This window comes from Phyllopteryx taeniolatus, chromosome 1 (genome assembly GCF_024500385.1).
Source record: "Phyllopteryx taeniolatus isolate TA_2022b chromosome 1, UOR_Ptae_1.2, whole genome shotgun sequence".
Taxonomy (NCBI): domain Eukaryota; kingdom Metazoa; phylum Chordata; class Actinopteri; order Syngnathiformes; family Syngnathidae; genus Phyllopteryx; species Phyllopteryx taeniolatus.
In genome coordinates, this window is record NC_084502.1 from 46,832,530 (window position 1) to 46,845,631 (window position 13,102).

At 41.5% G+C, this 13,102-nt stretch overlaps 1 protein-coding gene across 2 annotated transcripts in view; it reads left to right on the top strand.

Annotated features, from left to right (window-relative positions):
- The window catches only part of appa (amyloid beta (A4) precursor protein a), a 57,096-nt gene continuing 43,994 nt past the window's right edge, over positions 1-13,102 (top strand). For both annotated transcript variants that reach the window (XM_061798581.1, XM_061798591.1), the window contains exon 1: positions 1-204. In XM_061798581.1, the coding sequence (XP_061654565.1) occupies positions 145-204 (60 nt within the window). In that variant the 5' untranslated portion in view covers positions 1-144. The remainder of the gene's footprint in view (positions 205-13,102) is intronic.

The window sequence follows — 13,102 nt, forward strand, 5'->3', positions numbered from 1 at the left end:
CACGTGATCGGGCACGGAGCAGCTGTGCAGCTTCTTCCGTCAGACAACGGGAGTCGCAGGCGCAGAATACACGCAGTCTCGCACCCAGTTCAATAAGTGCTCGGTGAAACGGTGCCGACAGGAGCGTCGTGTCCGCGAAACAACATGGGGGATCGAGTGGCTTTAATGCTGCTGGCCGTTGCGGCGTCGGCTCTGGCTGCCGAGGTAAGATGCTATTTTATACCGTTACAATAATGTACTTGTCCATGATTCCGCTGTAATGCGGCTGTTATTGGAATCAAGCTCGCTGACGTTGGCTCCAGCAAGACCGGAACCGAAGCGTCATAGCCTTTCACAATCATATAAAGATTTAACACAAAGGAAGCCCGAAACAGGATCTTAAAAGCCATTGACTGGCAAACGGTGGAAACTACATTCATGTTAAATTCGGCCAAGTACATGTTTATTTACCAAAGCTTGGCTAAAATAAAATTTTGGAGCTCATTGTTACTTTACCGGGAAAGAACCGGAAGTGTAGCGTTAACACTAGTTTGTCCCGATAGACATCCATTGTTGAAACGCGATTTTTAATACACAAAGTACATGCCGCATTGCAAATTGTTATCAAGCGGTAACCGTGAGATTTATGGCTGTTCCGTTTAATACACGCATGTTGCATGTATACCTGTTTTCATACGTTCTTAGTGGTGAAAGCCTCAGGGCAAGTCTGTGGCAGCTGATAATAATTTTTTTCCTTTGAGACCATTCGGATGGATGGGCCGTTTTGATTTTTATCCTAAAAAAAAACAACCAAAAAAACTTACATTTTGTCCGTAGTGTAAGTTATTTCACACTCTGTTATCTCTATATTGAGACTGATAAACGTAACACCGTGCCGTTTCTGTTGTTGACAGCGAATACACTGGTTCAGCCAAAAAGCGTTTTGTCTCCTTGTCCAGGAGCCGATGGCTAATTTTAGGCGAGTGGGCGTGTTTGGCAGTGAAACCAGGCAACAACATGGCATACGTATATTGTGTTAAAGATCCCCGCGGCGTGAAGACGCCAAGCAAAGTGACTGCTTAGACTCGACAAGAGGAACAATGTGACCGACAAAGTAACGCATTTCGGTCGTTTGATAGAGAAAAGCCAAGTAAGATGGCGGCGGTGCATTGCAGCATCGAGAGGGAGAAGGGAAGCGACGGACGCTATTGTTGCATTCCTGCTCTTTCCTCCTTTTCATTTTAAACTACAGCTTTGTGTGTTTAAATACTTGCCCCCTTAACATACAAAATGCAGTTCACATGTTGGAAGAAAATAACTAATTTTCCCCAGCTGAAAGTCGGATCGCTTCGTACTCCATCACCTACGCAGTAATAAAGTCATAATTTGAGAAAACATATTTATGAAGTACACTTCGAAGACATAACAACACCAAACAATCCAATTGAAGAACATTAAGTATAGGGCAAAAAATGGGCATGCCTTCTCTTTTGCCGCATGACGACGTATCTGTAGTACGCCACACGCCTTTCTTAAAATGTCCAATGTCGGAAGTCGGCACCGTCGTATACAGAGGACCTCCTGTAATTAATCCATTCTAAGCGTTTCAGTGTAGGCTCTTATTCAAACATATGTAGCCGGCCTTACTCATGACAGACATGAGTGAATTTAAACAAAACAAAAAAAGTCCCCCTTTATTGCCTCTGCCGAGCAGGAGGCAATATCTTTTCATTTGTCAGTCCATGTTTTGTTTGTAGGATTCTGCAAAAACTACAAATGCACTTTCCATAAAACAATGTAAAGGGCCAATAAATGACCCATTGAATCAAGGGTGTGAAATGGATTGTAGTTGGCAGGCCACATTCATCCCAGTTTAATCTCAAGTAGGCCGGAACAGTGTATATAACCTATATAAAACTATTCCAAATTTTACAAGTACATTAGGAAAATATTTACATTTTTTAATCATCTTTGATCATCAATTGTATGAGTAAAAAAAAAAAAAGAAATGTCTTAACAAAAATGATTGCAATTTCATTATAAGCGGTACTGAAAATGGATAGACGGTCACGTTTGGGGTTTAGTTGAAGGAGAGGAAGGTAAGGCAAAAACATGGAGGACCCAAGTGGAGGGAAGCAACGCAGTAGTGCAGGAGTATATAAAAAATATATATTTAATTCCGAAAACAAAGATCATGAATAAGTCTAAATGCTAAATTAACAAACTCCGAAATCTAAACACAAAGTAACAAAGAAACACTTAAGTAAACCCAAAACAAGAAACAAGACATGACTGGTGAAATAACTGAGCGACAACTGGCGACTATGACATGGCAGAGACAAAGACACCTGACAATGACATACTGCAAAGACGTGACAACAACAATGAACCGACAAGAACTGAACGAAACCAGGGAACTAAATACAAACAGATTGACGAGACAATGAGGAACACCTGGACAAGACACGAGTGGCTGGAGAGAGCTGATTGGTCGACACAAGGTAGACAAGAACAGATGGACACAACAACCTAATGAGCACACGACAAACATGGAACACAGGAAAACATGGAACAAAACTAAACACAACCCAAACCAAAACACAGACCGTGACATAGACATTAATCAGTTTTTTTTAATTAACAGGTGCAACTTACAGATCAAAGTGGATCTACCAGCATGCCCCTTGTGATTGAATTGACTGTCAGCTTATCGCTTAATACTTCAACAAATTTCAGTGTGTTTAACACTGCATAATGTTAACCCCAAAAAGCAATTATATTTTTAATATATGCCTTTTTACACGACTTCCGTGTGCTGTACTCTGTTTTAATAAACTTTATTGACAAGTCTTCGCAGTCAACATAGGAGTACGTTCAGTTCGAGTTGGATATTCACACGCCAAAACAATGTAAAACGATTGAATGTGAGCAATAATAGCGACTAGCTACTACTTACAATAAAGAAAGAATTTGCCTCCCGTTTCAAAAGGAATAGTCACTTTATTTGCGTTTTAAAAAGAGCACATAGTCTTTCTCTTTTTTCGGGAAACGATATATCCGTACAACTCATCCAGGGCGAGTGGAACCGCCTATAGCCAGCCACACAATAAACCATTTGGAGAAAAATTCACTTCAAAAAAATGGCAAAAACTGGGCAAAGCCACCAAAGTTAACTGTACGCCTATGGGGGAAAAGGGGACGCTGGGTAACAGCATGCCCATAAACCATGAAACGCCAATTTAACCAAAGACAGAGCAGTGCTGTGAGTTCACAGAATGACCAGACTCTGTCATAATTCGCCGATCTGATCAGTGATGTCATTGATCGTCTCCGCAAAAGACATTTACTCCACGTCGCCATTGTGTACAGGATATTTGAATCCAAAAGCTCGTTTATTTTTAGCCTTGTGGCGTGTCTTTTGACGTAGTACTGTTAATATCTGACCACCAAGAAAGTTATTTTTTTAAAAAACATGTCGGCGGTGTGGGACAGACAACACGTTTGAGACAGACAACACGTAATGCGCGGATCAGAATACATGACAAATTTGGTCTTTCACGATTGCACTATGTCAGACTACTGCAATAAAATCTTGTATTCCGATACCACCGCATCACGTCTTTTACGATCACTGGGCTTTATCTTTTAATTCAAACGCGACCGGATACACTCGTTACCACGGCGACGACAACAACAATGGATCGCTTCATGTGTATTGTGAGAACAAAATGGGGAAAAACGTGTGCTGGGGGTCACCGGTGCTTGGGAGAGGACTTTAATTCAAGGCTTGCTTGAGGAATGTTCACATACTTTTAATACGATACGGCTCGCAAGCAGTCAAGAAAACATTACGTAGCCTAGCAAGCTAGTGCTAGCACTAACGGTTGTACGTAAACATGCCAGCGTTCTGTCCAATCATGCGCTTATGTTTCGGTGTGTGGGAAGTAATTTAATTACAATAAAGTAATTTAATTTCGCTAAGTTAGCACCCATTATTTCTGTCATGTTGTCAGCCAATGTGGCGCCCTTGACGAGATTTTATACGACGCCCCCTCCATCAATGATTTAAATAAGCTTTCAAAAAAGTCGAATACCGATAGTTTTTAACAATGCTTTAATTTATAAGATAACATGTCACACAATTTAAAATATAAAATAGAACATTTTCCTAATTTCATTACTCTATCGTTACTGCCAAACAAATCATGCGAGTAATGGCTGTTACGACAGCTAATGGGACAAACCAAAAGTTGCAACAACTTGACCTGTCATTCTCCCATTCCCCCCTTTTTTCATCTTCTTCCCTGTGTTCTGGACAGTCGTGGTCGTTTTGAAGTTTGCAGAGTTCTCTGGGGTGATGTCAGTAAATTTTCCCCTACCCCAACAGAGAGCGAGCAGTATACCAATCAGTCAGAGGAGGGAGTATTTGCTATTATCATTTGTCATCATATTAATTGGGCATTTCTTGACATTTGAATCTATGTTGTCTATGTTTTTCCATGTAACTTTTAACATGGAAAAACATAGACAACATAGATTCAAATGTCAAGAAATGCCCAATTAATATGATTACAAATTGTCAAGTTATTGCAAATAAGTGCCACTTCCCCACTTGAAAGAGATTAATTCAGCGATTTCATCCGAATTTTACTCAATGACCAAGAAACATTTTCCTTTTGTCTCATTTTAATTTTGGATTGAGTGGTTTGACAGTTCCTAAAGAAGTTTAATTCCTTACATTTGTCTCCAGAAATGAGGTGCTTGTAAGTGCATTGGCATCTGCATTTTAATTATATTTAGGATTTTGAGAAATCTACAAAAATACGAGAAAATATGTTATTGTGAATAAGCAGTTACGAGAGAGAGAGATTACAGAAATTTATAATTTTTTGTGTCACATGCTAGTCTCAGATTTATTCATTTTTTTAAATTTTCTCCACAGCAAATTCGGTCACTGTTGGTTTAACTTTTTAGTTTAACATGAAATAATTCATCTTTTGCTTCCTTCTAACCCTTCTAAGTTCTTCCACATAAGATTGTTATTGTCTAGCTGTGATTATGCATTACTAATAAAAAAGAGAGTACAATTTCGGCCGGACACATTTTTAGGTCTCAAATAAGAAGCTAAAAGTCCAGCTAAAAGTCGTCTGTGGTCACCTGACATCAGCGTGTTAAGCTAATGCTTACTTTATTTCAAGCTAGCTAGCCATAACATGTTCTTTACACATATTTAAAAAATATGTTGACATAACGTTATTTTTATATATTGACTTATTTTCCTCCTCCGCTTTTCTTCTTTTGCGGAACTCTGTGCCGGAGGGCTTAGCTGTCCTTTTCATGATGGAAAAGAATTGTAAATAAAATCACCTGTTCTGACTGATCGCTCGTTCGCTAACTTGAGATGCGCCCCCACGTCATGTGACGTGACTTGCCAAGTGACAAACACAGTTACTTTAGTTTATTTTGTCATTTTATTTGTTATTTTCAAGACAGAAACGTAAAGGGGGCGCCAGTGGGCATCACAAATTATTTTATGATTTTATTTAAATATTTTTCCCGAGGAGGAGGGCGCTGGCAGTGCGCCCCTCCAGCAGGTAGCGCCCTTGGCGACCGCCTATTTAGCCAATGCCCTGCATGTTGTAATGTTGGTTTGACCTGACTAAACACTTTAACTCATGTCAGTGGCCAATCCTTGAATGCCCCCTAGAGGTAATTAATGTTTTACCTTTTGTCTAAAATGCTAGAGAATACTTATGAATAGACTCAGTATACAGTACACAAGTATATACAGTAAATGAACAAGTCATTTAAATAGACACATTGCTCCGTCTTGTGATCGGATCGGTTATCGTTTTTTTAAACTCGCTGATCGGCCCCAAAAATCTTGATCGTGTAAATCCTAGTATGTACATATGTACGTACGCTGGACACCACTGCATTACCGTAAATGTTTGTGCATAACCTGGTGCTGGTGTACATGGAGTTCTTGCCAACCTTCAAGACCTCAAAATTAAGGTTCATTGTTGGGTTATAATGAGACTAAACATTTATTTTCTTGTAAGTTAATCTTATTTATTAAAAAAATATATTATTGCTATTTATTTTCCAAAGTCAACATGCAATAGTATGGTTTCATGCCAAGAAAGAGTACCACCGATGCATTATTTGTCTTGAGGATGTTGATGGAAAAGTACAGAGAAGGTCAGAAGGCGCTACATTGTGTCTTTGTAGATGTAGAGAAAGGCTATGACATTCTCTACGACAGAGTACCCAGAGAGGAACTGTGGAACTGCATGCAGAAGTCTGGAGTGGGAGAGAAGTATGTTAGAATAATACAGGACATGTACGAGGGCATCAGAACAGTGGTGAGTTGTGCTGTCAGTGTGACAGACGAATTTATGGTGGAGGTGGGACTGCATCAGGGATCAGCCCTGAGCCTCTTCTTGTTTGCAGTGGTGATGGATAGGCTGACAGATGAGGTTAGACTGGAATCCCCGTGGACCATGATGTTTGCAGATGACATTGTGATCTGCAGTGAAAGCAGGGAGCAGGTGGAGTAATAGTTAGAAAGATGGAGGCATGCACTGGAAAGCAGAGGAATGAAGATTAGCCGAAGTAAAACAGAATATATGTGCATGAATGAGAGTGGTGGTGGGGGAAGAGTGAGGCTACAGGGAGAAGAGATAACAAGGGTGGAGAACTTTAAATACTTGGGGTCAACCGTCCAGAGCAATGGTGAGTGTGGTCAGGAAGTGAAGAAACTGGTCCAAGCAGGTTGGAACGGGTGGAGGATGGTGTCAGGAGTGTTATGTGACAGAAGAGTCTCTGCTAGGATGAAGGGCAAAGTTTATAAAACAGTGGTGAGACCAGCCATGATGTACGGATTAGAGACAGTGGAACTGAAGAGCCAACAGGAAGCAGAGCTGGAGGTGGTGGAAATGAAGATGTTGAGGTTCGCTCTCAGAGTGACCAGGTTGGATAAAATTAGAAATGAGCTCATCAGAGGGACAGCCAAGGTTCGTTGTTTTGGAGACAAAGTTAGAGAGAGCAGACTTCGATGGTTTGGACACGTCCAGAGGAGAAATAGTGAGTATATTGGTAGAAGGATGATGAGGATGGAGCTGCCAGGCAAGAGAGCTAGAGGAAGACCAAAGAGAAGGTTGATGGCTGTCGTGAGGGAAGACATGTGGTCAGTTGGTGTTCGAAAGGAGGATGCAGGAGATAGGCTTACATGGAAAAAGATGACGTGCTATGGCGACCCCTAAAGGTACAAGCCAAAAGGAAAAGAAGAAGAACATGCAAATTAGAGGAAGGAAAACACCTGTTCCTTGGTAGGACGGACTTTCAAATCCATCCATCCATCCATCCATCTATTTTCTGTACCGCTTATCCTCACTAGGGTCGCGGGCATACTGGAGCCTATCCCAGCTATCTTCGGGCGAGAGGCGGGGTACACCCTGAACTGGTCGTCAGCCAATAGCAGGGCACATATAAATGAACAACCATTCACACTCACATTCACACCTTTTCAAATCCAAATGAGTTTAATTATTATTGGAAGCAAATAATTAATACATTTGACAACAAAACTTTTTTTATGGATTAATGGATTTTTTAATGGACATTACACAGACCACTTGGAATTACACAAATATTACAGAATTAAATCTATTATCAATTTAGATAAGTGATACAGCAAATGAAAGTAAAAGAAAAAAGGTCACTTGTATTGTGATCATTTCAGCATGCAAAACAGCATGTGATCTTACTTTTCTAATTATTCCCACTATAGTATTACAAATAATCGACTGTGATTGTTTTTCACGTTTTTATTTTTCAGTTTGCCCAAGCTACTTGACGCCATTATGCCCTTGATGTTCAGGAGAGTCAGCACAGAAAATCTGGCAATAGACATGCCCCCATGCCTTTTAAACACTCTGTTTGATGGCTCAGATTTTCTTGATTATTTGTACTTGTTTTTAGTGCTTTCAATTTGCTTCAGCAGCTGGTTGTAAGGCCTTAATTTCTCTCAGCTGTCTAGCAGTGGACATGAAAATCGTAGTGGTTGAGGATTGCCACTAATCGCAGCAAATACACGCTATAAATCCAAATGTTGAAGATATCTGGAGAACTCTAATGTAGGCAAAGAGCAGTAAATGATGGGAGAGAGACAGCCGGTAAAATTTATGGGAATCTGGGGAAATTTGGACGTCTGGCAAGTATACCACAACCAGCAGACAGAGTTGCCATAAAAACAGCTTGCTGTGTGTGGCTGATCTCACGGATTTTCTAATTAATATGGCAGTCACCTACAGGATGAGAGTGGAACATCATGATTTTTCAATCAAGCAAGTCAGACGGACATTATTCGGCCTGGGAGGAGAGTACAGTTGAAGATTTGGGCATCGTTTCAATTTGAGCGATGTCGATTCAGATTCATGTTCCAGATGATTTTCAATTATGATTCTTTTAGGGGACAGGGTTTGCAAATGCAAATGTTTGCATGGTTTTAATTATGGCTATCCAAACTACAGCCTGGAGGACATTTGTGGCCAGCCATTCATTTTTGTGGCCCGCGGCATAGACTAAAATAAACGTTTGAAAGCTTGTCATTTGCCTGCATTGTATTACGCTACTTACTTCCTACACTTTGCGGCAAGGCAGGAGAAAAGAAGAAGTTTGTTGTCATCTCTCACTTCCTTGTTTTCATCCAATCATACAGTCTGTGGCTAAACAGTATAAAAATCTCCTAGCCACACTTCTGTGTAGTTAGCCACAACATCACGTGTGTTTATGTGGCTAAACCTTTAGCCACATGTAGCCAGTCCTCATCACTGGTAAACCGATAAACTTTAAAGATGTGGGCCCAATTAAAACTACCTAGTCATCAGTCAGGTTTACAACTGAATGATATGTGAAATACTCTAATTACAAGTTGTTTAGTTGTTGTTTCTTTTTAAACAAATATTGTGATTGCAGTATTTTACTGTCGAATTGAAAACCTTCCATCACAGTAGAATATTGACTTAGTGATTTACTCACTGATGGTGTAGTGGTACACTCGCCTGACTTTGGTGCGGGCAGCGTGGGTTCAGTTCCCACTCAGTGACAGTGTGAATGTGGGTGCGAATGGTTGTTTGTGTCTATATGTGCGCTGCGACTGACTGGCGACCAGTGCAGGGTGTAGTTGCCTTTCGCCTGAAGTCAGCGGGGCTAAGCTCCAGTGCCCCCGACCCTAACCAGGATAAGCGGTGTTAAAAATGGATGCATGGATGATTTAAGGCGGCACGGTAGGGTTAGCACATCTGCCTCACAGTTCTGAGGACCGGGGTTCAAATCCCGGCCTCACCTGTGTGGAATTTGCATGTTCTCCTCGTGCCTGCGTGGGTTTTCTGCGGGCACTCCGGTTTCCTCCCACATCCCAAAAACATGCATGGTAGGTTGAGTGAAGACTCTAAATTGCCCGAAGGTGTGAATGTGAGTGTGAATGGTTGTTTGTTTAAATGTGCCCTGCGATTGGCTAGCGACCAGTTCAGGGTATACCCCACCTTTCGCCCAAAGATAGCTGGGATAGGCTCCAGCACGCACGCGACCCTAGTGAGGATAAGTGGGACAGAAAATGGATGGATGATTTAACTTTATGCCTTGTAAAAATGTATTATGTTGCTCTTGTCAGTAGCAGTAGCACTGCTGTCTGTCAGCCAAGTATAGAGCTAAAGTGGAGAGTGACACGAGTGACGCTTTTCATCACCAAGATGTGAGTATAAAAGCGGTTGAAATATTAAACTCTATTAAATGTTAATAAATGTTCCTATCAATTAAACTAAAAGTGTTGAGATTATTAATTTATTTAATAATCCTCAAGAAGGATTTTAAGGAATTTATCTAGAATTTCCCAAATTTAAACATTTTAGTTGAAGATAAACAATATTCTAAATCTTTGGGGGTAAATATTAGTAGACTAACTTTAGCTGTCAGGTAATTGTAACAGATTTTAAAAGCAGGACAATGTTGTTTAAATTACAAAAAAAGGTGGGGTGGTGGGGACGTGACTGTTTGCCTTGAGCACCCAAATGACTAGCTGCGGGCCTGGTTCAAGCCAGTGCCGCTGCGACTCAGCATGACAATCAAAGTGGGATTAGCGGATTGTGCATTGATAAAGAAGACAGCCAGCTATCTGTGAGAAATAATCCAGGACACAGCCCATCGACATTTCAAATGTACATCGCTGTAATCTGCGTGCTTCAATTCAGCGCCAAGTGGCATCGGGTCTTGTCTTCCCTGATGTGCCGCTCCCCGCAGCTGGGAAAGCTGACTTCTTATAACTTGCAGCGGGTGGATGGCGGATTGAAGCATTTTACGAAGCGGGGGGAAAACTAAACCACTAACACCATTCAAACACGGCAGAATGAGCGTGCTCACTTGAACTTTTATTAGGAAGGGCTTTTGACGCAGGCGATTTTGATTCGCCAGTGTGTTTCAATTAGCCATTGGCGAGGTGGCGAATGGGCAGTGCGAACCCTGGGTAAGATGTAACACCAAGGTCAATTTAGTACAGAATGCTCCTGTTTTGGGTCAAAATATGGAGATGTGATTCTGCTCCTCCTCAGTGCAGGGGTGGATTTATTCTAATGGGATACAAGGGCACTGGCCATCCCAAAATCCAAACATTATCTGTATGTACGTGTTCCAACATTGTGTGAGTTTATTCCTTACTTAAAAGGATATGACTCCCGGGACTTCGATGCTAATTTCTGTTAGCACGTCAATGGGATTTTACATTGTGTGTTAGCATTAAGATGGCCATTGAAGTATGTCTGGTATTTAAATATGTGTAAATATGTGTATATGTTATTTTTGTTGTGTGTTTAGTTGTACAGTAACAGCCCAGTACACACAGTACAGTACAATACAGTAACAGTTTTACAGTCCATGCTCATCTCTTGTTTCTTGTTGGGCTTGAATTTGCAATAATAAATATACTTGCATAAGGTAAGCATATTTGCCCACTCATATGTTGATTAAGAACTTGAAAAATATAATTTTATTGTACCTTTACAACAGATGCAAAATATGCAACTAATCTGAGATTACTCGAGTTAACTATGGAAATCATTTGATTAATCGCAATTTAAAATTGTAATGGATTGACAGCCCAAAAAAATGTATCTGCCATTGCTAGTTGGTTAGTTGCATGTGAGTTGACCCACTGTTTTAGGTCTAGTTTAACTTGTTAGCTGCCTCAGTGTTGGCATAAATTGTATTTCATTGTTTTACTTATCTAATTCTAACTTCAGTGCGATGATAGGAAGGACAGCAGCAGGAGCTAGCTCATCAAAGACGGGGCACTCTGTTAACTACATCCTGTATCCGTAGGTGTTTAATCATGTTAATGGTGCAACGTCCTTCGCACGATATAATCTTACTGCAAGTGTTGCTCTGAGCTGACTGGTCATTTATTTTAAAAAAGTTAAGCCCCATTTTGGATCGCTGCCGCACACCGTTGCGCAATGAAAACATAACTTTGTTGCCAGACATATCTATGTTGGTATCTCCCTGTCATTTTAAATTCGGAGTTACACTTGCAGCTGACGTTCATTACATTTTCATGTAACAAATAGCCATACTGTGACTAGTAAAAATATTAAAAGATAGACATGCAAGATGGCGCCTACCAGTGTGGTCGCCTCGGTAACGCGCTCTCTAGTATTTGTGTTTTTCGTCCGTCTTTGGAGACCTTACACGACTCACCGTCGATCCACCTCGCGAATGTACGCTCCCTACCCAACAAAATGGACGAGCTTCATCTTCTGTTAAAGACCAGTAAAGACTTCGGACGTTCCGCGGCCATGTGCTTCACAGAGACCTGGCTTTGCGACGCTGTACCCGATGGCGCCGTCATGCTTCCCGGCTTCCACATTCATCGAGCGGACCGCGACATGGAATCATCGGGGAAAGCAAAGGGCGGCGGGATATGCCTCTATATCAACGAAAAATGGTGTACGGACGTCACGGAACTCAGCACACACTGCAGCCCGCATTTGGAGTCGCTATTTTTAAACTGTAAACCATTCTACTCGCCATTCTAACGCTCGCCGAACAAGTCAACGAAATTGAAAAAAAACACCCGGACTCACCCCTCATTATTCTTGGGGACTTTAACAAAGCTAAACTCAACGACGAACTCCCTAAATACAAGCAGCACATCGACTGTCCTACCAGGAAAAATAATACTTTAGACCACTGCTACACTACGGTAAAAAACGCATACCGTGCTATGCCTCGTGCAGCCCTGGGCTCGTCTGATCACTGCTTAATTCACTTAATACCGACGTACAGGCAAGAACTTAAATGCGCGAAGCCTACAGTGAAAACAGTGAAAAAGATGGAACTTCAAAGTTGTTTAGACTGCACAGACTGGAGTGTCTTTGAAAATTCAGCTGGCAGCCTGGATGAATATACGGACACTGTCACATCCTATATCAGTTTCTGTGAAGAGGTTTGTGTACCAACAAAATAATTTCGCACATTCAACAACAACAAGTCGTGGTTCACTGCTAAACTTAAGCAGCTTCGCCAAGCTAAGGAGGAGGCATATCAGAGCGGGGACAGGGCCCTGTATAATCGAGCTAGAAACCAGCTGACTAAAGAAATTAACATTGCAAAGAGGATCTATACAGCAAAGTTGGAAAATCAGTTTTGCGCAAACGACTCTAAATCAGTCTGGCATGGATTCCAATCGCTGACTAATTACAAGCGACGATCCCCCCAAGCTGAGAACAATAGCACACTAGCCAACGACTTGAATACCTTCTACTGCAGATTTGAAAAGGACAGTTTCACACCACACACCCACCCGGCCGCACCCGCGACCAGACCTCTGACTTCTGCGTTAACCATCCATGAACAGGATGTGAGACGCATCGTCAAACAACAAAAGATTAACAAAGGGGCAGGCCCGGACCATGTGTCCCCATCCTGCCTCAAAGTCTGCGCGGACCAGCCCGCTCCAGTCTTCACTCAGATCTTCAATTGATCTCTGGAAATGTGCGAAGTTCCATCCTGTTTCAAACGCTCCACCATCATTCCAGTCCCCAAGAAACCTGCAATCTCGGGTCTGAAT